This window comes from Bos javanicus, chromosome 8, assembly GCF_032452875.1.
Source record: "Bos javanicus breed banteng chromosome 8, ARS-OSU_banteng_1.0, whole genome shotgun sequence".
In the NCBI taxonomy this organism is placed as follows: domain Eukaryota; kingdom Metazoa; phylum Chordata; class Mammalia; order Artiodactyla; family Bovidae; genus Bos; species Bos javanicus.
The window spans coordinates 41245606-41270708 of record NC_083875.1 but is presented as its reverse complement, the minus strand read 5'-3'; the positions used below and the strand labels follow the sequence as shown (position 1 = coordinate 41270708).

At 39.9% G+C, this 25103-nt stretch overlaps 1 protein-coding gene across 4 annotated transcripts in view; it reads right to left on the bottom strand.

The window, feature by feature from the left end:
- The window catches only part of GLIS3 (GLIS family zinc finger 3), a 499909-nt gene that overhangs the window by 18122 nt on the left and 456684 nt on the right, over positions 1-25103 (bottom strand). For all 4 annotated transcript variants that reach the window (XM_061425406.1, XM_061425407.1, XM_061425405.1 and 1 more), the window contains one exon: positions 16804-16976. In XM_061425406.1, the coding sequence (XP_061281390.1) occupies positions 16804-16976 (173 nt within the window). The remainder of the gene's footprint in view (positions 1-16803; positions 16977-25103) is intronic.

Genomic DNA, 25103 nt, shown 5'->3' with positions numbered 1-25103 from the left:
TTGACTTGGGAGTAGTTGAGTTTAAAACAGAACAAGGAAAGTATGGCAAAGGATGAAGATTTAACTCTATCTTCCCTTGTCCTTCCAAGCAAGCTTTGCTGGAAGAAAGGTCTGGCAGAGAAGAGGATTCCAGATGGAGATTAAAAGGGACATTAACATGAAATGCTGCAGCCTCCCCTGAGAGCCATCCTGGCTCTCTACAGCTTTTAGGTTGTCCTGCATTTACAAGGACTTTCCCCAGAAGGTAGAGGGAGAAAGAAGATGGAAAGTATTTCCTCAGGCACTGGCCAATTGCTTCCTTTGGATTATCTCTGATTGGGAACCATGGTGAGGGGGCACTGAGTCCTGCACTTAGGGTCTAGGCCTGTGATTCTTAAACTGGAAGCCACAGCATCAGCTCCATCTGGGCTCTATAGTAAGCTAAGCCCTAAGAACATCTTTAGATGATTTTCAATCTTTGGAAAGTTTTCCAAATGAAATACCAATAGAAAACAAAACAAAACAAAACAAAACAGAACAGCTCTGATTTCATTTGGAATGCAAAAGGATAGCTCTTCCAGTGGGTATCTTTTCCCCCTAGACTGACCCCCAGCCCCTTCTGCTGGATTCCAGGGGGTCTTGGGGATGAAGTGATAATGGCTGTCCCAAAGTGACTCTGAACTACAGATGGATCAAGATGACCTCTGTCCCCACCCTGGTGCCATTCTCTCACATGTAAGTTCTTGGGCAAGGTGAAATCATGGGACCTCATTTGAGTGACTCAGAAGTTGTGGTCTTGCTGATGGCCCCACACTGATCTTGTGGCCTAGACTTCTGATGTCTAGCTGTAACCAAGCTCCCACATTATATCCGTTCCACTAACTAGGTGATTTCTTTTTCCCCCAATCCAAGTTTATGACTATATAGTTTTCCAGCATCCTAATCTCTACAGGTGGGCACCATCTCACACTTGCATCGATAGCTTGCTTGTTTCTCCTACTGAACTTCTGCCTCACAGCTAAGTCCCTGTTACACACCATTAAGCTGCCCCCAAGGCTACTGTCTAGAATATTACGTTGAGATGAAGTCTGGACTTGAAGTAAAAGAAATCTATATAGGTGGGTTTGACAAAGCAGAGAAGGCTTTACATTTGTAAAACTTGATGTTTGTCACTGTATCCCCAACTTCCTGTCACTTCCTTCCATCTGGCCACCAGGAAATTTGCCTTTTCATCTTGTCCTTGTGGACACTGACTACTAATGTGAATAACCAAATTTATGATCTGCCATCCTCTGCTCCACCCCTCCAGCTGGATAATCTTCTTCTCACTGGCACCTGGGGGGTCACACTCCGATGAGTATGTCTAGTCTGCAGGGTCTTTCCTTTCCTGCTTACTCTCATCCCACTGAATACCAAACTCTCAATTTTTAAGTATATAACAGGTATCTCAGTTGTGCCAAGTGCTAGAGGGATTAAATAGATGACATGATTTCTTGCCTACATATGGGTCATGAGGAATACTCTCTCATGGTTGAGTTCAAAGGCTTTGCTTGCTAAGAATCATCCCTTAGGTATGAGCTCTGGGCAGGCAGGGATTTTTGTCCACTTTCTCTATTGATGTAGCTTTAATACACCAAACAGGACCCGGCACATAACAGAAGCTGAATGTTTGAGAATAAGTGTATGAATGAACGATCCTACAGGAAGAGCCTTTGCTGAAGATAGTTATGGTAAGAGGAACCATGGCTGAGCTTAAAGATTTTGATCCGTGAGCCTGTACACAATAGCCTATCAGGAGTTTCAGAAAAAAATAGAGAGACTTTCCTTTCTAACGGAGAAGGAAATGGAAACCCACTCCAGTACTCTTGCCTGGAAAATTCCATGGACTAAGGAGCCTGGTAGGCTGCCATCCATGGGGTTGCAAAGAGTTGGACATGACTGAGCGACTTCATTTCACTTCACTTCCCTTTCTAACACTGAAATTTTTCTTTTAATTGAGGGAGAAAAAAAAATGATAGAAATACAACTGGCTCTATCAAGGTGACCTGGAGAATTTTGCTGCTCTAAGCCTCCATTTTCTGCTGTACATCAGGAGGCCACCAAATCTGAAGAGAAACAAGAGTAGGCAGGAGAATCAATTGGCTCAACTCATCCACAGAACATGTTGCACTCTTTTAGAAAACCATCCCAAGGTCAAGGAACTCAGTCAACTAATCTGAATTTCACTTCTAAATAGGAACAGAAACATATCTTTTACTCTCTTCATAAAGTTATAATGAGGATTCAGGTGTTTATCCAAAAAGCATTTTATTGAGCCGTTCCTTTGTGTTTCCAGGCACTGAAAATGATTTTGTACCTAAGAGTAATTTATAAAACATACGTTGTAATATAAATGTAGGTACTATCACTGACCTCAATGGTATTGATAAAAGCACTACATCAGCCCAGAACCACAGACACAAACAACCTTGGGGGTAAATATTTGGATAATTTCACTCCTTGGAATCATTATGCCATACTGAGGACAGAATTAAAGAATCTGAAGCTTTGCTTTAGGATGTGTGATATGAGATTGGGTTTGTGGAGGAATGTATTAATAAGAGAGGAGTAGCTGGTCATTACACTTAAATGACCTAGAAAAAGGGCTGAATTTACTTACTTTGGTAAACTTGCATCTTTAAGGTCTAGTTCTCAAAGACTTTGCAATAGAACTAAATAGAGAGTTTAGTCAGAACAATCTGGTTAGAAAGCAAAAAAATTCTGCAGTGAAAAAGAACTCACAATTGTAAGTAAATCATCTAGAAATTCTAAGGGAACTAGGATCATTTAATATGGTCTGAGCCCAGATAATCTGAATGGGCATAGATCAAACCAATTCTAGTGTATTGTTGCTCTGTTTTATTAACACAGCGGCTGTGTTACCAGCACAGATGTTTCTGATGTGTGTGGAGTTTTTCCCTTTAAGGAAACTCCAACCAAAGTTATTCGCATTCTTCCTTCTAAACCATGAGTTGCTTATCATATTTATAAAGACAATTCCAATTAAAACACAGGAATTACAGGACATGGATTGCCATGAATATGTTCAGACCTGAAGACTTCAACTGAGCAGCCCCTAAAATAGAGTTATAAAAAAACATTTAATGTGATTTTAAGAGTTCAATTCATCAGAGGCTAAAGTTTATGAGTTTCAGATATAAGACAAAACATTTGCTTCAAAAAATGGCACTGCTTCTCCCAAAGAATGAAAAAAAGCACTAAATCTGTAATAATGTTCATTAAACACTTTTCTATAGTTTTTAAGTTAACTGGCAGAGAAGTCACAATAGCCAATGAAACAAATTTTCTGGATATTTTCCTTCTCTTCATTAAATTTTTGAGTTCCAGTTGAGAAAACAAACTGTCCTACTGCCAATGACACAAGCTGACTGGCAAGTGAAAGAGCACGTGAACTACTTAATAAATAATATAACTACTTAAGTAGTAGCGCCTGTTACTTAATTCCTATTATAAGTAAATCACCTTTAGAGCTCAATAAAAATATTAAAACATGCTCAATCATATTACTAACCAAAGGAAAAATCAAAACAACTTTGCTGTACAAATTGGCAAGGATTAAACTGACTGGCAATATCTAGGGTGGGGAAATGAATGCTCTAATGCACTGCTGTTGAGTTTGAGTTTAAATTGGTATAGACTTGGTGAAGGAATATATGGCAGTACCTATCCAGCTTTAAAATGTATATAACAATTAATCCAGCAATTTTTCTTTTAGAAATACTCCCTAAAGAAAGTATGCAGAAAGATATGCATGTGTGTGAGAGTGCTTGTGTAAACACACGGTATACACCAGGAGGTTTAGCATAGCACTGTTAATAAAAGCGACAAGTGAAAAAAATAAACGTCTTGCAACAGTGGGATGATGAAAAAATGATGATAAGTTTTTGTTAAGTACTGTATAATTAAAAAGGAGTTGATCTACATACATTGACCCAGAAAGCAAAAGCATATATTTTGTTAAGTTTAAAAAAAGTCATAAAATAAAATGCTTATTATGAGGCCATTTTATAACAGGGCAGATGTCATGTACATATACATGCATATATTTCATTTTCAGAAGTATTCTTAAAGGTCTAAAAAGAGTACTCACCAATCGTAACAGTCATTACCTTTAAGCAGTGGTTAAGATGAACATAGCCTGGGAAGCAAATTAAGCTCTTCATAAACTTAAGGACCCTAAGCACCTTTAAAAAACGAAAAGGCAATTTTTTTCTAATTTAAAAACTGTATTTAAGGAATGTGCTACGAGTCCAGTAAACCTGGTTTGTTGATTTAGTAATCAGGCTTCCAAGCAGTTTCCCCCAGCACACGTGTACTTGAGCAAACATGGCATATGAGAGAATGCACACATATGTGCACATGCGCACACACAGAGACACACACACACACATATACACACCTGTGGGGTAACACCACTGGGGCAGTCAGAGAGCCGGCACTCCCTTGCCTTTAGGGACTGTGATAGCTCTTAACCCAGGGGTAAAAGCACAGACTGCTGCCAGACGGTCCTGGGTGTAGTTTCCAACTCCATCATTTCAAGATTAAGAAATCATGGGCAAGTTACTTAACATTTTAGTGATTCAGATTCCTCAGCTGTAAAATGGGAATAAACAACACCTTCCTTATAGGAATGTTATGAGGACTAATGGGAAAGGGCAATGTAAGCATGCGCCATACCACCTGGCACAGCGGGAAGGAAAAGGCAGACATTCTCAGCAATCAGCATGCAAAGACACAACACAAGTGGTTGGAGGGAAATCACGTTGTCTCACGAATCATTGTACCTGTATTGCTAGCATTAACTTTAGTTCTCTAAGTAACCTCATCTTTAATGGTTCACGTTTAAATTTCACCCCAAAAATGATTCCCAAGTAACTAAAAACTCCCACAGTACTGTATCTACAAGCATTATCATGAAGGAGAATAAGTGTGGGCTCTGGAGTCAGATTGTGTTTATAATACCAGCTCTGATACTCACTAGGTATGTGACTGGGGGCAAAGTCTCACCTGGGAGGCTAGACTATATTTATATTTTTATTAATGTTATTGTGAGGATTAAACAATATAAGTGGAAGTAACCAGCATACCCAGAATCTGGTGCATGGTAGAAAAATGACAACAGTAATAAAAGCTTTAATTAACTGAACATACACTACAGACCAGGCATTTTCTGTCAATCTTATACCAACTCTAAAAGAGAAATACCACGATCCTCATATTATATTCAGAATTAAAAAAAAAAAAAGAATCAAAACAAAATGAACACAGACTCAGAGAGAGAGAGAACAAATGGATAGTCTGTAGAGGGGAGGGTGGTAGGTGAAACAGGTAAAAGAGACTCAGAGGTACAAATTTCCAGTTATACAAAAAGCTAGAGCATAAGGAGAGGAGAAGGCAATGGCAGCCCACTCCAGTACTCTTGCTTGGAAAATCCCATGGATGGAGGAGCCTGGTGGGCTGCCGTCTATGGGGTCGCACAAAGTTGGACACGACTGAAGCGACGTAGCAGCAGCAGAGCATAAGGAATAAGGTCAATAATACTGTAGGGGGACAGATGGTTACTAGACTTGTGATGATCATTTCATAATGTATGTAAATGTCAGATTTCATCACACCTGAAACTGACATAATATTGTTGTTGTTTTTCAGATGCTCAGTTGTGTCCGACTCTTTGCAACCCCATGGACTGCAGCTCACCAGGGTTCCCTGTCCTTCACCAACTTCCATACTTTGCTTACACTCATGTCCATTCAGTTGGTGATGCCATCCAATCATCTCATCCTCTGTCATCCCCTTTACCTCCTGCCTCCAATCATTCCCAGCATCAGGGTCTTTAAAATGAGTTAGTTCTTTGCATCAGGTGGCCAAAGTATTGGAGCTTCAGCTTCAGCACCAGTCCTTCCAGGGTATATTCAGGATTGATTTCCTTTAGGATTGATTGGTGCAATCGCCTTGCAGTCCAAAGGACTCTCAAGTATCTTCTACAACACCACAGTTCAAAAGCATTAATTCTTCGACGCTCAGCCTTCTTCATGGTCCAACTCTCACATCATATACGACTACTGGAAAAATCATAGCTTTGTTTGGATGGACCTTTTACTTTACTTTTACTTTGTCAGTAATGTCTCAACTTTTTAATATACTGTCTAGGTTGGTCATAGCTTTTCTTCCAAGAAGCAAGAATCTTTTAATTCCATGGCTGCAGTCACCATCTGCAGTGATTTTGGAGCCCAGGAAAATAAAGTCCGTCACTGTTTCCATTATTTCCCCATCTATAGCCGTGAAGTAATAGGACCAGATGCCATGAGGTTAGTTTTCTGAATGGTGAGTTTTAAGCCAGCTTTTTCACTCTCCTCTTTTACCTTCTCTAAGAGGCTCTTTAGTTCTTCTTCACTTTCTGCCATAAGAGTGATGCCATTTGTATCTGAGGTTACTTATATTTCTCTTGCAATCCTGATTCCCACTTGTGCTGTATCCAGTCCATCATTTTGCATGATATATTCTGCATGTAAGTTAAATAAGCAGGGTGACAATATACAGCCTTTCCCAATGTCATACTCCTTTCCCAATGACATACTCCTTTCCCAATGTCAAACCAGTCCATTCTTCCATGTCCGGTTCTAACCATTGCTTCTTGACCTGCCGACAGGTTTCTCAGGAGGCAGTTAAGGTGGTCTGGTATTCTCATCTCTTTAAGAATTTTCCACAGTTTGCTGTGATCCAGAGTCCAAACCTTTGGCGTAGTCAATAAAGCAAAAGTAGATGTTTTTCTGGAATTCTCTTGCCTTTTCGATGATCCAATGGATGTTGGCAATTTGATTTCTGGTTCTTCTGCCTTTTCTAAATCCAGCTTGAACATCTGGAAGTTCTCTGTTCACGTACTGCTGAAGCCTGGCTTGGAGAATTTTGAGAATTACTTTGCTAGCATGTGAGATGAGTGCAATTGTGTGGCAGTTTGAACATTCTTTGGCATTGCCTTTGTTGGGATTGGAATGAAAACTGATCTTTTCCAGTCCTGTAGCCACTGCTGAGTTTTCCAAATTTGCTGGCATATTGAGTGCAGCACTTTCACAGCATCATCTTTCAGGATTTGAAATAGCTCAACTGGGATTCCATCACCTCCACTAGCTTTGTTTGTAGTGATGCTTTCTAAGGCCCACTTGACTTCATGCTTCAGCAAGTCTGGCTTTAGATGAGTGACTACACCATCTAGGTTGTCCAGGTTATAAAGATATTTTTTGTATAGTTCTTCTGTTATTCTTGCCACCTCTTTTTCTTTTCTGCTTCTGTTAGGTCCATACTGTTTCTGTCCTTTATTGTGTCCATCTTTGCATGAAATGTTTCCTTGCTATCTCTAATTTTCTGAAGAGATCTCTAGTCTTTCCCATTCTATTGTTTTCCTCTATTTCTTTGCATTGTTCACTTAGGATAGCTTTCTTATCTCTCCTTGCTATTGTTTGGAACTTTGCATTCATATGGATACGTCTTTCCTTTTCCTCTTTGCCTTTCGTTTCTCTTCTTTTCTCAGCTATTTGTTTGGCCTCCTCAGACAACCATTTTGCCTTTTTGCATTTCTTTTTCTTGGGGATGGTTTTGATCACTGCCTCCTGTACAACGTTACAAACCTCTGTCCATATTTCTTCAGGCACTCTGTCTATCAGATCTAGTCCCTTGAATCTATTTCTCACTTTCACTGTATAATCATAAGGGATTTGATTTAGGTCATACCTGAATGGCCTAGTGGTTTTCCCTACTTTCTTCAATTTAAGTCTGAATTTGGCAATAAGGAGTTCATGATCTGAGATACAGTCAGCTCTTGGTCTTGTTTTTGCTGACTATACAGAGCTTCTCTGCAGGAGAAAAACACAATATTGTATACCAAATCTATCTCAATAAAAATAAAATAGGAAAATTAGATTCAGGACATTATATGACTTGCTCATAAGATTCCAATTCAGATCTGCCTGACTCCAGAGACTTTTTCTACAGACTCTTACAGCTTTGTTCTAAAGCTCACTGTTTCTCTTCCTATATTACCTTGGGCAAGTCACAATTTCCCCTTCTGTAAATCTCCTCTTCTGAGATAATATGACCAAATTTGGGGTATGTAAGCTAGAGGATAGGAATGCTTTGAAAACTGAAAAGTGCTTTTTAAAACAAGGGACTTGCCCGTAAGGGCCCTGCGGATGCTTCAAAATCTCTCTTCCACAGGGCTGCCACTGCTCAGAATTTCACTGCTTGACACTCAGTACCAAATGTGCAAAATACTCATGAGAAAGAGCACTGCATTAAACTTCCCTTAATGCATAAGTGAATCATTAGATCATTCTATTTTCTCTAGGGAGAAGTCTCAGGCAGTTGGTAAGCACTGGATATCTAAAGAGACAGACAGGAAAATAAGAGGAAGTGCCCAGAGAAAAGAAGGGCCTTGAAAATTTGATTCCAAGTCACAATTTTGCCAATGGCTTGCTCCAACAACCAGTTTAAGAAATCCTGGGCAAAATTTCTCTCTTACTCCTCCCCTTTTTACTAATTCGTATTTATTCAATAAACTTATTAAGTATTACCACGTGCCAAGCAATGTGAGGAGATACAATTCCTGTCTTCAGGAAACTTAGAATTTAGTGATGATTACTTGATTCAGTCCTCTATTATCCTTATTTATATAGGAGTTTAATCTATGAGTGAGTGTGCTTGTATGTGCACATGCTTAATTAAATATGTAGATTATTCATAGTTTAGTTTTCCATAATCAATCAAATGGCTCCTCTGATTAAGACGACCGTTTTACACACCTGTCATAAAACCCAATATGCTGAAATTCTGAGTGTACTCATAAACACTTAATTTTAACTTTTGTTTTATAGAATTAGCACACTGTCAGAATTTATCAAGTAGTAGCTATGTAAAATTGCTCTTGGGATAATTTTGTAGTAATTAAGTATCTAAGAGCAATTAAGAATTTCCCTGGATTTAATCATCAATCCCTAGTACTATATAAGCATTAATAACATCATGGCTGATGCCAAAAATTATTCCTGATTATGACTGCTGTTGATCAGAATAACATGTAGTACACTCAATGGCTCATTCTCCTTGTGAATATGTCACAGCTTTCTCAATGAAGACTTTTACACGTTGATTTATCAGTCTTATTTGTCTTCCTGAGATTTCAAGGGGAAATTGTGACAGATGCTTGAGTTCTAAGCAATACAATTTCTAGACTTACTGCTTTGTTATTTCACAATCTCATATATGCAGATGTGACTAAATTTCCTGTGGGAGGGAAGTATGTTTATTGTCTCTACAATTTGCCTTAAAAAAATAAGCTTTAAACATTTAACACTATAAACCTCCAGAAATGAGATCAGTCATAGCCGTAACCCATAGGACTCTTCCGGAAAGTACCATTGCACAATCATTGTTAAGTAAACAGCCAGCACAGAGGAAGAAGTTCAGCTTGTACCTGCCACTCCATTTCATTCAAGTATCAATGCTCTGAGGTTTCCTCAGTTTGAAAGATGGTTGGGCTGTTTGCTAGGATAAGCCATTGACAACACATTTTGTTCTTGGAGGCCTGCTGGTGTCTGGAAATGTTTTGTTTTCCACTGTGAGGTGCAGAAACGCCACTAGTGTCTGGCAGCTGACTGGCTTGCTTCTTTGGGGTCTGCAGGCAGGGCACACTTTACATCATGGGAAGACAGCTATGGGGCCACCAGAGGCAGCTCCTACTTCTCCCTGCTGCCACCCTGATATCAAACAGCTCAGGCTGGGGAGATAGCTTCATGGTTATTCCCTAATGAAATCTAATGACTGGATCATGGAAGATGGAAATCTTTGTGTTCGAAACTGGCAACTCCAAAGGGGTGAAATGACAGCAAGTAGTGGAAAGTATAGAAACCTAAGGGAATAAGGAAGACGGGTGGAAAACAAGGCAGAGCCCTCAGAAGCGGCCTCTAGTCTCTACCACTGATTTCCAAGATGCAATCAATGTGAATTAATCTGTGAGATTGTTCCATTTTACAGATTAGATTTGTTCCAGAGCAGGGAGGGAGGCTTACTGGGGAGGGGAGATGTACATGCTGTACTGTGCTGTGTTTAGTCATTTAGTCATGTCTGGCTCTTTGGGACCTCCTGGACTGCAGCCCGCCAGCCTTCTCTGTCCGTGAGGATTCTCCAAGCAAGAATACTAGAATGGGTTGCCATGCCCTCCTCCAGGGGATCTTCCCAACCCAGGGATCAAACCCAGGTCTCCCGCACTGCAGGAAAATTCTTTACCATTTGAGCCACCAAAGAAGCCCAAGATTACTATAGTGGGTGGCTTATCCCTTTTCCAGGGGATCTTCCCAAGCCAGGAAACAAACTGGGGTCTCCTGCATTGCAGGTGGATTCTCTACCAGCTGAGCTACTGGGGAAGCCTGAGCTGTATATATAGTTGCAGGAGACAAGGGTTCAGTCCCTGGCTTGGGAAGATCCCCTGGAGGAGGGTCTGGCAACCCACTCCAGTATTCTTGTCTGGAGAATCCCATGGACAAAGGAGCCTGGCAGGCTACAGTCCATGGGGTTGCAGAAGAATCAGACACAACTGAAATGACTTAGCACACACATATGTAAACTGTGACTGACTCGCATTATTGTACGGAAAAAGTCAACACAGCATTGTTAAGCAGTTATTTGTCAACTAAAAAAAGAAGATGGTTCCAGAGAATTTTTGGCACATCTTGCAGTCTATCCAATAAACATTATCAACAGAACCTCAATTTTGTCAAGCGTGGCAATGCAGTAAAATATCTGTCTTTCCAGACTCCCTTGCATGTGAGGATGGCCACGGGGTTAAGTTTGGGGCACACCTGTCCTTCACTCTTTCCCCTTATTTTTGCCTGACACTGAGACAAGAAGCTAATGGAGAACAACAGCATCCATGTTGTGACCAATATGGAGGTCACAGTGGAGGATGGCAGTCACTGTTAAAGACAGCAAAACAGAAAGCTGGAGGAGGCTGGCACACGGTTGGCTCCATTGGATTGCTTCTCCTCTGTACTGTTACTTTCAGATGTCTTGTCACATGAGAAAGAGTACACTAGGCAGGCTGCTAACATGATAAACAAGTCATGAGAAGGTCTTTGTACAAACATGTATTACAAATAACAGGCTCTCTGGGAAAACTAGGATTGGACAGACCACTCGAAATCTGTGAAACCTACTAATTGCAGGAATAAGAAAATGATAAGAGAAGATCTGGGCAGCCAGTTCAATGTGGCTAGAGGCTCTATGGTGGTTATTAAAAATGCACAAAAATGTTGATTTGAAGTGACGGCTTGCAGGAACTGAGATAGCAGGTGACAGAACCAGTACTTTGGGAGAATTGTGATCTGTCATCAGCTGAAGGCTGGGCAGGCCTGGTGTGTACCTTTCTGGGGAGACAGCTTTGGGATGGTGCACCTTTCAAATTTTATTAAAAGAGAAAAGAAAGGGATCCTGCCTGTGCATCAGATAGGCTGAGGGCTTCTTCATTTCTTCCTTGCATCTCAGCTACTCTTGCCTAGGAAAGATTGTATGTGAACACACAGAGTTCCACATTATTCTGACATCATTTCCCTATTTAGCAGTTCATCCAGAGGGTGAACTAGACTGCTTACGTAAGTCAGTGTTGTTCTGGTGTTCTCCACGGGCAGTCCAATCTAATCCCTAGGGTTAGCTTGCCATGTTCCTACCCCACCCATTCCATTCTCTACACAATGCCCTAGTTGAGTCTCCTAAATAACACACTGGCTTCTTTACTCGGCAGCGTAACACTTAGTGTGGCCCCATATCCCTTTATAAGCTGGCCTTGCTGGCTCCTCAGGTCCTCTCCCTACATTCCACAGCTGAGCTGTATGTTCCAGTCACACACACACTGCCTCAGCCTCGCCTCTCTAGGAGTTCACCATGCTGCCATTTGTGCTCCTGCCTGTGTATCCTGCTTCCCCTTGCCTGGAATATTGCTTCCCACTTGGCCTACCCAAAGATCTATTCATCTTCAAAGCCCTATTCAAGGTCACCACCAGAATCCTTTCTCTGATGTTTTCCTCTGAATAAACTGGGAGCCTCTGATACCTTCTGATATTGCATGTATCACATTGCACTGATTAAACAACATTCATGTTTGCCTGGCAAAAGTGGATGATCAATAAACACTTGTTGAATTGAACTTGGCCTCTCCTTGATGGGGCCAGAAGGAGGAAGGTTGTTAAAATACTGTTCTAGGAATTCCCATGACATTCTAACAGCCTGGAGTGAATAGGACATTTAAAAAGAAATTATCCATTAGTACCATAACACAATGTACAAATATCAAGTCTCAGGCAACTAATCCAGGCAAAATGCTGAAGCTTGCCCGGGCAAGAGAATAGTCCTAAAGAGAAAGAAAAGACCGAGGAACAAGCTTACATGATTGGAAAGAGTTGTCCTTATGTTTACATCTTAAATAAAGACTAAAATGTATTAGGAAGTTACCTTGGAGATGCCATCCAAACAGAGACCTGTAAATGCTATCAGCATTCAAATATTAAAAGGAATGACACCTTATCCATCTTACTAATGAAAACAATACGAATGGATGAAGTAGATGCAGAATCAACAAAACTGAGTTCTGGTCCTGGGTCATCCACTAGTTAAGGGAACTTGAAAATGCAGTGCTATTAACCTTTCACAGTATGCCTTTTACAAAATACCTCTTAATAAATATATACATAGAGCACACAACATCTAAGCTCTTATCAATTAGTATGGCATGAATAAAACTCAATGGACCACATTTTCTTCATCTATTAGACCAAAGCCCCTCTGAATAATAACCTTTCGTGGCTCTATGTAATGCAACAATATTTACATACAAGTGTATATTTCATGGATATATACACAAATCATATTTATTTTGATGTGCTTTTGACTTAGACTAAGAAAGTGGCTTGGAAATGTGGATTTCTCATTAATGATGCCCATGTACTTTGCCAAGGCAGCAATGCCTAGACATTTAATACTCTTCCATGTCTCAGTTCCCATATCTAAAAATACAGTGATGACATTTTTCTCTGACCTCTACCTACCACAGGGAGCACAGAGAGGATGGGGGTGACAATGTTCATTAAAGCCATGAACTTCTTGAAAGAAAGAACAAATATTCACTGCAGCTATCATGTTAGCAACCCCGACACTGCTCGGGGCTTTAAAAATCTAGTTTCATCAGGGATGAAGTTCCTTCTTACCAAGATCCTATATAATACCATCAAGCAAACTAGTGCAACCAAAGCTGAAAGGCATAGCCAGTAACAGCAACTCATTTAGAGGATCTCTGCTCCCCTCACCCCTACCACTGAATCACCCACTTGAAAAATATTAGATCAATCTGGCCCTTATCCTAAGGAGTAGTTGATAAGAAATGGTCATGCCAAGAAAATGTTAGAAAAATATTTTCAGAAGAAAAAAAAAAAAGCTTGGCAGAGGAAGTAGGTACACATGTGGGTCCCTACTCTTGAATCCTAGCAGAGGTCCAGAAGCTAATCCATGACTACTTCCTTTGCTAGTTCTTCACTGCAGCCACTTGACCACCTTCCTGCAAGAGTCATGATCTCCCAGTTTGCATAACTATATCTTGATCTCTTGTTTATGTATTTATTTTAGAGCTGCTATTGTCATTGGCAAAGTCCACTGGGGTTCCCAGGAAAAATAGGACACAACCTAGGTAAGAAGATGAGGTATAATCTCTTCTTTTGTGTTTAGTTTCACTTGCCTTGCACTTAACATGTTGGATTAGAGCTCCCAGTGCAGAACTGCTGTGCCAGACACTTCAGCTTGGCGTGCACTGTGCAGAAGCATTGAGCACGACACTGCAATTCAAGATGAGGACGGCACGCCATTTGCGAAAATGCTGCACCGGACCTGCAAGAACTCGTCCCACCCTTCTGTAGGAAAGAATCCTATAAAGAAGCCCAGTTTATGGCCTTTCTGGGAGAGCCCATGCTATAGAGCAGGAGTTGGGGCCTCTCCATTCTTTTATCCAAGAATGAAGCTTTCCTTTGCTTCTGAAATGAACTCAGTCTTGTTCTATCAACTCGAACAACACTGGGCAGAAGGACCTTTGTTGGGGACTATCTAGGGAAGATTTGTAACACTATTAGCAGTTTCTATTAGTCATGGGAATTTTTAACAAGGTGAAAAGAAAAAAAAAACCCCACAATTTCAACTAAACTTGTGAAAATTCATTATTCAACTAAAAATGAGAAATATGGCAGAAGAGTCTTTTGCTAAGAGGCAGGACAAAATGAGAGGGTAAATCCATTATTTGTATCTTGTTTCATTATTTGTTTGGTGAATGAGAGAGTGTCAATCCCTTTTTCAGTAAATACTTACTAAATGTCTACTCTGGATCAAGTATTATGCTTACCCTAAGGCTACAAATATTATTGCTATTCTCAAATAGTCTGATAAAGAAAAGGGAGTAGAAGGAAGAACATTAATTAATTAAGCTCCTACACTGCACCAAGTGCTTTCCTTGTTGAATCCTTATAACAGCAGATGAGAGAAGATAGCTTAAGACTGCCCTCATTTAATGAAAGAGAACTCAAGCTCAGTAATTTGTCCAGAGTCACACAGCTGAGTAGATTGGTATTTGCATTCCAATTGGTCTAATTCCAAAATCTTTTTTAGAATTTCTTTAGAAAGCAGAAAAAAAAAAAAGACAGGAAACTACCTATTATCCTACCACCACGATTTAAAAAAAAAAAAAAACTGTTAATGTTTTGGAGAATTTCCTTCCATTTTTTTTTCTACAAGCAGGTTAATTTTTGAAATTTTAAAATATGCTTCACAGTTGTAATCAAAGTGTGTGATATTACATTTCATTGGAACTATGACACCACTGACTGTGAAATGCTCCATTATTCTATACAACACCAGAAAGAAAAATCACTGCCAATTACACGATGCCACTGACTGAGATATATTCAGATTTTAGCAGTGTTAAAATATGAAGGTAAAAACTGCGTGTCTTAGAATCAATGATCTATTCTGTATTCTACAAAGCCAGAACTTCTGTTGTTTGCCTTCCGTCCACAGATGAGGGTGGCTTCAGAGGACCTGGGTCTCCCCCACATTAGAAGAGCTCCTTGTCAGAGTTGGGAACCCCCCTCGGAAAGAGAGTGTTCTGTTGGTCTTTTTCACACATTCATTTCTTTACACATAGTAGGCACTCAAGGAATATTTCTTGGTTGCGTAAACACATAACTAAAGCTTGAGAAGAAATGTACTGACAGAAGAAGGTAAAAAATAATACCACAGGCCCAAGTTTTGTTGAGGATAGGGGGTTCATGTGATTACTGCTATCAGGTAGAGGGGAGAGGCAATGGATTTCTTATCCACCCTGAGCTCCATAATGCTGCTTTGTTCTGCCCTCCTGGGAGGTTATTCACACTTTTCCATACACAGCTTGAATACTGATTTAGATTTTGGGGGGATATCACCCATTAATTACAAGTAGTAACTCATAGAAAGCAAACTCAGGAATCAGCATGAGACAGATAGAGGAGAACTGAATCATGTTTCTCAGGTGCTGAAACTCTCAGTGTAAATATACAGTATCGCTTCTGCTTAAACAGAATGTGTATCTGTCCCTAGGAAGTAAAGTGAAGTCGCTCAGTCGTGTCTGACTCCTTGCGACCCCATGGACTGTAGCCTATCAGGTTCCTCTGTCCATGAGATTTTCCAGGCAAGAGTGCTGGAGTGGATTGCCATTTCCTTCTCCAGGGGATCTTCCCGACCCAGGAATCGAACCTAGGTCTCCTGCATTGCAGGCAGATGCTTTACCGTCTGAGCCACCAGGGAAAAGGCTATGTATATTTTGAGTCTATATGATTCAACAACTCAACTTGCTATGGATGTTCACTAAGATATCTGCCTGAGTCAGCAAAATTGGCTCAAGTAAAGAAAAGAAATTAAGCTAAACTTAGTTCTCCACGCATGTTCTAGGTTAAACACATTTTGAAAACAATCACGACTTCTCTTGCCTCCTTCCCTCTTCTTCCATGACTCCATCCAGTACTTACGTATCTTTACAACATGTGAAGAACTGTGCTGAATTCTCAAAAAGGAAGAACAATGGGTCAGCACATTCTGACTTTAGAAAGAAGTTTACACATTACCAATGAAGACAAGTTTTACTCACAGAGAAGTAAACTACAAGTGAGAGAAAGTGTATGTCGTATCGGAAGTACAGCTGATATGCAGCCAGTTTAGAGCCAAGAGAGATCATGTGCAGCAAGGAGATCAGGAAAGGCTTCAGAGAGAAGTGCCATTTCATCTGGGTCCTGAAGGATGGAGAGGATCTGGGCATATGGGAACTGGGGCAAAGACCTGTGAGAGGTGAGGCAGGCACAGGCAAAAGAACCCCTGCTGTTGCCTTTTACACCGTTTATTGTGTAAGAAACAAGATGCTGTTGTTAGGACCTGTCCACAAGGTGGTAAAAGCCCTGGGTCAATGAATGGATCATTACCTTGGGCTGACCACTTGTGGGTATCCTAAGTCATACCATCTTAGGGCCAAAGCCAGGAAGATGCTACAAGATTTCATGCTGATAAAGTGTGAAATTTTAGAGGAAAGTCATGAAAGCCAAAGCCTGGTGGTATATAACAGGACAGCTGAAATCTACAACAGGTAACTAAGACAATTAAAAGCAACAGCACAGAATCACTTTTCAAAACTCAAGAGACTGACAGTTACTTGCTTACCATGGACATGGATTCCATTTGGTTGAAAAGAGCTTGTTTCTGGCTGATAAGACTTCAGGTGTGATCCTGAGGGCTGCTGGGTATGGGGAGGCTGTGTTCTCTGCATTATTGAAGAAGGAGCTGGAACTCTCCGGGGGCTAATGTGGTGAGGAGATGGAGCAGAAGGTGCAAACCTGAGAAAACAATTATAAAAGGAAACATGAGAGATGCAAAATAGCAGGAGCAAAGACAAAGTCTTCAAAGCCAAATTCTAATTCCCTACTCTGACTGTATAAGAGCGTGACAAAAAGCCTTTTAAAAAAATCTTAAGACTTTTCTCTCCCATTTTTCAACCACTGAATTCTCAATTGAGATATTGAGGGAATAAAAGAGATCAACAAAGGGAAAATCCAGTCACAGTCTGAGTTTGTCAAGCTTCTTAAAATGCATTTCAAATACTCTGGGCTTGGTGAAATTCAAAGCACATCTTTTGTCAGACCCCCTTTCCACTAATTTTTAGACCTGTTTGCATTTTAGGGGAAATTTGATTCATATACTTCTGATTCATTTACACTTAGCTCATAAACATTTTGTTTATGACTTTATTAAAGCCTCTTCAGTCCTATTCTCTTTAGATAATATATTTTCTTTTGTCAAGTATAAATTAACTTACACCTCAAAGGTCAAGTGTGGTTTGAAATCCAGAACTCAGATATCTGTGTAGGTTCTGTGTTTGGCAAAGAACATTGCCAACAGGAACATGATTTGGGACATTTTTGCAGTCAGACATGCCCATCTCAGTAAGATTACTGGTAGTTTCTGAGGCAGAACGTACAGGTGTTTAAATAAAGTGATATTATCAACTAACCTGAGATATAAAATGATAACTATCCATTGATCTTCTAATTGTAAGGGAAATGGCAGGATCTGACTCACTAGGTTTAAAATGACACCTTATACTTTCTAACATTGAAGTTTCCTTGAAGTGTACTTGTGCAAACAATGTTAAAGTTGAGCAATGACCACAGACTATTAAAATTGTCAGGGAGAGAGGGGAGTCAGCCTTTGGACAAGTGTCTGTTCTCTCTCATAGTTGCTGGCATTCAAAATAAAGTTAACTTTCCTTTTCCAACACCCCCTCCCCCTGCAAAAAAAAACCAACACATGATTTGCCAGTTCAGTAGGTGGCTGGCACAAGTGTGATGGAGAAAGGAGCAGGGACTCTGTCAGTGCAGTGAAAGGAAGCATCACGATAATGAGCAGGGAAACTGTGTTAGCAGTGAAGTATTTGGTTGTCCTCCAAAAACTCAGGAGGTTGAAAAACTTCAACAGGCTGTTTCTGTGTAGAAAGGCAGGCTTTGTTTTATGACAACGTGTAGATGTCGCCATATGTATCCACCACTTATTTCATAGAAACAGGTCACTTAATTTTCCTGGGCTTTTTGTGTAGGGCCGTTGATGAATCAAAGGGAGGACGTTTCGAACCACAGTAGTTAACAAGGTAGAGCTTCTACATTTGTATTGCTGCAGTAAGAAACCATGGGATGAAATCCCATTTCTCTCTGCATTCCCCTTCTTGAGGTCTTATGAGACAATGCAGGAAGATGACATAGGAACCAAGAAGGGAGGATTTGGAATAGTTATGGAGAAGAGAAGTCAGAGGCTGCCTAAAGAAACTTGCTGGGTTCAGATGCCTACTTAATCAAGAACATGCATCTTCCCTCTGCTGGAAGAGAATAGTAACTCAGTGTGAAGGTGAAGTTGAAGTTGCTTAGTCGTGTCCGACTCTTTGTGACTCCGTGGACTGTAGCCTACCAGGCTTCTCCGTCCATGGGATTCTCCAGGCAAGAATACTAGAGTGGATTACCATTTCCTTATTCAAACTCAGTGTTCTGTTACAGATAAATATATATTCTCCAAGCACATCGTCTTGACTCAAATTAGTCTGAAAAGAGTGCTGAGTGGCCCATTGTTCTGAAAAAAAAAAAGAGCAAGCTAACCCTGACACTGTCCCCATAACTTCTATTAAAAACTTGCATGCCAAGATTCCCCGTATAGAGGCTATTTTCTTGGGGAACATGTCCTTAGTGTTTCTCACAGGCTGCCCTCAAGCTGTGGAGAGAAAAGAGGAATTGTGAGACCACAGACTTTGGGGCTAGAAGGAGTTCACACCACCAACTAACACCAGAATCCTGTGAGCAGAAGATCGCTAGGGAGGGAGAGAAAGGGGTTCATTTGAATTAGAAGGAAACCTACATCATTGCTAAGTAGCCATCTTTGGCATCTCAAATTTGTTTTTGGTGGGGGGGGGCGGGGGCGGGGGGAAAGAAGCAAGATTCTTTGGCTTCTTAATTGTATTTCTTTGCTTGGGAATAAAAGATGCAACACGCTCTTGGTGGCTTTTCAGTCTCCTCTCCTGGTACTTCTGCCTGTTAAGGACTGACAAGGCAGAGATTTGTAGATGGGGCAGGTTACAATATTTAGAAGTGTAGCTTAATGGAGGAGAATAATTCGATTTCACAACTCCCTCCTCCACAGCACAATAAATCTAACTCATAAATAAAAGTTTGATTAATAAAGAGTAGACAATGTGTAAGGGGAAGGAGACAAAGACTGTCAGCAATATAAAACTATATTTTTGTAATTTGCGATGATGTGACTAGCATGAATTATGATTACTAGTTATAAAAAAGTAGCATAGACAACAAACTAAAAGAACAGAGTTCATTTGAGCATATTAGGAGTCATCTAGAATGTTACTGTATATATATTTAGATTATATATCTATATATAAATTATATATCTATACATCTATCCAGAAAGTATATACTTACATGCTAATAAAAAATCATTCTTATCTACTCAGTCATACAAGTTTCACACTCAGCCATGCTCTCTTGGCTACCACATATTACTTACCATAAAAGTAATGTTGAACAAAGAAAAAAAAATGTGAAAGTACATACACAACAAGATTTTAGCATAGTCTATCTCAGAAACCTGGGGGGAATAAAATAATACTGAGCCCTCAGCTGAACTTAACACTTTGCTTTTTGCTACTTCAGGCTGGGTTATACTCCAAGTTATTAAAATAAATAAGATTATATGGCATAGAATTAATATAATTTCAAAATCTAGTATGATACTCTGTATAAAGCATTAATAAAAATTTAAATATATACCATTCTAAATGAAATAAATGCACACCTAAAGTAGTCTTTGCTTTTAAAAGAAAAGAATTGGTACAGAAATTCTAAATTTTACATATACAGAGGAGAAATGAAAAGCAACGAGATGTGATCGTGATAATCCAGACAACTGTTAGGAACACAGAAATAAAAAAGAATTTAGCACTAAAAAGTCCACTGTAAGAAATGATTGCATAAATATGACAGACTTTCTAGTACACAGAATCAATTTTGTTATTGCCTAAAAAACACTGCATAGTATTTTATTGAAAAATCTTACAATCTATTAACTTAAACTTAGTTTTTATAAACTTGCTTACTTGTTAACTAGCTCACAGAAATAAAAATGGCAAATAAAAATCAGATATGAGAGGCAGGAAAGAAGCAGAAGAGAAAGCTCTATGGTGCAAAGCAAGGCCCTGGGCGCAACCAAAAGCAATCACTAACTTACAGCAAGAGAGATGCCAGGAATGTTATTTAAAAGGCAAAAAAACAAAAACAAAAACAAAAAACCTCAAGAAACTTGAGTAGTTTGAAGCCATTTACTTCAAAAGCAAGCAAACAAATAAAAAACATGCATACTTAAACAGAAACTCACTAAGCAAAATATACAATGTTGTTATTGTTACTGAAGGTAGGGTGGAGCGGGCCTCGAAATCCCATTTTCTTAGTGTCTTCACCTATTTTCCAACCTAGTCTTTTTAACACATGCACACACATGTCAAATGAATATGATCTGAATATTCTTCCCAAAGGAGAAAGATTTCTTTTTAACTCCAAAGGAGGTGAATTAATTTTTTTGATGATAAAATATAGAATTTTAATGCTGAGTATAAATTGCCGAGGTTTATAATTTTCCTCCCATGGAACATTTCATTCCCCCATCATGTCAAGACAAGATATCATCACTCTCATTCATTCTGAGTGACAGCAGTTTCCCAGAGCCAGAAGACAGAATGTCTGATGTCTTTCTAGGTCCAGCTCTGTCCCCCAGTTGCTGATCTGCAGTTGACATTCCACAGATTTCATTTGACATAGCTTACCAATCTCTTCTTTGACTTTTATACTTCTTTTAAACAATAGAAAATTGTTACATAAAAATGCACACAATAGACTAGAATTAAAAAAAAATCACTGCTTATCAGAAGCAGATCACACAATAGCAATCCAGAGAATTGAGTCAACTATTTCCACTCATTTAGTGGAGGAGTTTATATAACCTTAGCATGAGCCATGTTTCAATGGTTTGGGGGAGGGAAAAAAAAAAAAACACCTTAGAAAGGTTTCTGCAAATATTTATCTATACACCTTGGAAATTATCTGATTATTTGGGGATATGTACTTGGTTATGCTCCTTCCCTTCTGCAGCCTGCTCCCCTTCTCTGTTCACACTGAGCTTCCCCACTTTGCAGTAAGGTGAGCCAGAAGTAAAGAGCTCTCCTGTACATGCAGTACTTAATCTTAGATTGTTTCATAGAACAATAGGCCCCAACTGAAACATGTAGAACTGGTGAAATTCATGTGCAGAGAAATTGCAAATGGCAGGAAAAGCAGATGGATGTCATAGAAGACAGATGCACGAGAAGTCAGATCCTCTGAGCTTGGAGTGTGGCTCTACCCCTTACTATAATAGCTAGCTAGTCTTGAATAAATTCCCTGACTTCTCTCAGCCTCAATTTCAAGTGCAAAATACTCTCAACTCTTGCTTGGGGGTCATAAAATCTGAGATAACATATTTATTCATTCATTCCTGAGGTATTTATTGAGCACCAACTAAGTTCTTCGGGTGCACTGAGTGAGTGAAATTCATACAGTTGGGTCCGACTCTTTGCAACCCCATGAACTATATAGTCCATAGAATTCCCTAGGCCAGAATACTAGAGTGGGTAGCCTTTCTCTTCTCCAGGGATCTTCCCAACCCAGGGATCGAACCCACGTCTCCCACAGTGCAGGTGGATTCTTCATCAGCTGAGCCACAAGGGAAGTGCAAGAATACTGGAGTGGGTAGCCTATCCCTTCTCCAGCGGATCTTCCCAACCCAGGAATTGAACTGGGGTCTCCTGCATTGCAGGTGGATTCCGTACCAACTGAGCTATCAGGGAAGGTGCACTAGAGATACAGTAACAAACGACACTGAGTTTATGGAAGCTCTACTGTGGTGAGAGGAGACAGGCAATGAACGTGTTTAAATCCACAAACTGTGTATTGAGCTAGAAGAAAGGAGTAGTACAGAGAAAAACAAAAAAGGAAGGTGAGGGATGGGAGCGTAACTACGAACAATTTTACATTAGGTATCAAAGTCCTTTAAACAATGAATGTTTGATACATTTTTGATGATCAATACATGTTTATGGAATGACTTCTCTGAACAGAGGGTACATTTAAGCTATCTGATTTAAAATATACCCAATGCTTAAGCGTTGTCTAACACAATAGCATTGTGTTAGAATATCTATTAAGCTCCAAAAAAAAAAAAAAAAACTTAGGACTCTTTTCTCCCTTAACTATTTCAATATGGAAAGAGGCTCAAAGAAAGTGAGGCATTTACTCATCTGGTTAATTTTCTAGTTCTATGAGCACTTAGTTGTGGTTTTCCAGCTTTTCCAACAAGTTATTCTGAGCCCACAAATCCATACACCTATAGAATATTTGAGGTGAAGGACATTGGTGCACCATCATATCTGGCCCAGAGACATGAAATGGTTTGCCAAAGTCACGCAGTTAGTTCTCCAGATACCACTTTATCCCAATAAGGTAAGATGTTTTTTAACAGAGATGCAAAGCAAAGCAGAGAGACAAGGGAGCATGGAAGAGGACTCCTGCGGGCCTCTGAGGTTTTGTTCCTCACCGCCAGGTGATGAGGATGGGCGGGGGGCGGGCATCAGTAAGCTACTGCCTTTAAGAAATCTGACTATGTGTTTCCCAGTTTGCTCGGTTCTAAAATGGGGATCTTTGTGCCCAAGCCAGGCTTATACCTTTAATCTTTCCAACTGGATAGCTCCTTTCAGTTACACCCTCCCTTATGTATAAATCCAAAATATTTCTATGTGTCAATTAACAATTGTGTTTCTTCAAACAAATTTTATTAATAGGCTGTGTTGCAAACCAAGCACATGTCATAAGCATGCCTCACTTTTCCTCATTTGTATTGTATATGCAATCAGTGCTGGCAAGCAACGTGGGGCTGTGTGTTTTAGCACTGCTTTGGGGGTTAACACTTTGAAAAGAGGTGTTTACATGATCAACTAGATTAATATGTGCTTGGATAGTTCGCCCCCTCCCCACCTTCTTTCTTCCATGAGGGTTATAGACCTCCCAAAGAAGGAAGAATGCATCGGAACAGCTAGTTTCATTGTATTCACATGAAAAATATTATTGATTTGCTGCCAGGGAGTAGAAATAATGAATAGAAACTGGTCTATGGTAGATTTGGGGAGGTATTCTTTATTCCCCCAAAGAATTGTGGGGTATCATCTGTAGTGGTTTTAAAATTCATCTGTGAAAACTAATCAATGAAAAATGGCTTTAGCATTTGGCTGACTGCAGAAGGGGAAAAAAGGAATCCTTTTCAAAACCTAAAAAGAAAAGCACAGTTTTAAGGATTTCACATCTGATTTAACATCTAAACCGCTCCCCCCCAATGATAATACCCCACTTTGTATAGCCAGACAGTGCTCCATTTTAGCAGACTTTAGTGGTCTTTATAACAATTTATGAATCACTTCATGAATTCCTGGCTGACTCATCTGGGTGACTATAGTATCTACTTATACTTCCCTTCTGTCTCACAAAAGAGACACTTGGACTCAGTTCAATCCAGATTTGTCCTCGAATGAATCACAGCACGTTACTGGGGGAACTGCAAATTGAATTCTGCTTCTGAGACAATCAAGACTAGTTTTCAGAAATGAAGAAACGGCCTTGAGGAAGTGTGGGTAATTGCAACATTGTCCATCTGGGCAGGACCAAAGCAGGCCAAGAGCTGTATGTTCATCTGAGGACTCGGTTCCAAACTACTCAAAGAGCTGAATCCATCCCCTGGAAGGGCTTAGTGTTTTTCTCCTTACAAGAGTCTGGGTCAATATTAACTGCAAATAATTTATCAAGTTGGATGAGTTTAAGGCTAAAAAATAACTGCCTGAGTCTCCACAAAGCATGAGGGCTGTGAAGTTGGCTATAGGTGAAATGATCATCAAAGCTTTTTAAAGAGGCCACATATATATTATAACGACTATTTGTGGGAAATATAAAGGATGGAGTGTTCTGGAGGAATGCTTCTCCACTTGGGTTTATGGAGTAAGTTATAAGTCAAGAAAACAAAGTATCCAATGCCCAAGGCAGAGAAGAGTATTTTTTCTTTGCACAGTGCAACAGGGTCTATGGCATTACACTACTACTCCCCTGTGGAAATGCAAAGTGAGGGGGAATGGACATCCAGGCTATGTTACAGAAATGAATTATGCGGGATTCATTTAACCAAGAGCCAGGCTTTTTGGAATATCTTGACTGCAGAATTGGCTGTGACTCGGTTGTTTGTCTTATTTCAGAATCTGATGTGAAGGGGAAAAAGGAAAGAAAAGTCTGATTCTGCCAAATCCTCTTTACAAAAAGGTGCCAACCAGAAGAACATTTATCCAGAGTGGTCTTAGACATTTCATGTCAAAAATACTGCTGTGGAAAAAAGTTTTGTAATGATGTCATCCCTTGGGCAGCTCTGAGGAGGTCAAAACAAGGGGATTAACTCATGGTCCTGTGGCTAAGGGAAGGTTTTCTCTTGTTCAGCAGAGTGTCAGGCACACAGTTCAGTCTGCCTTGCAACAGAATGCACTGGATGAGAGAAAAACATTCAGAAGAGAGAGTAGTGAGAATGCCAGATGAGAAATGAGAGGAAAAGTGTTATTTTTGTCCAAACAGGAGACAGCAAGGTATAGGTAGATTAAAAAATGGCTTCTTCCGGGCCTTCCTCATGGTCTCAAACTACAAACACAAGTCTCTTGACGACATCAGGACTTTCAGAACTGACATCCAATGTAGTACTCTTGCCAAGTACAGCTGGGTGCCTTTGAAAGCCACTGCTAAATGAGATCTCCGAAGTCAATATAATCCATAAATTTGAAAAGAAACTAGCTGGGT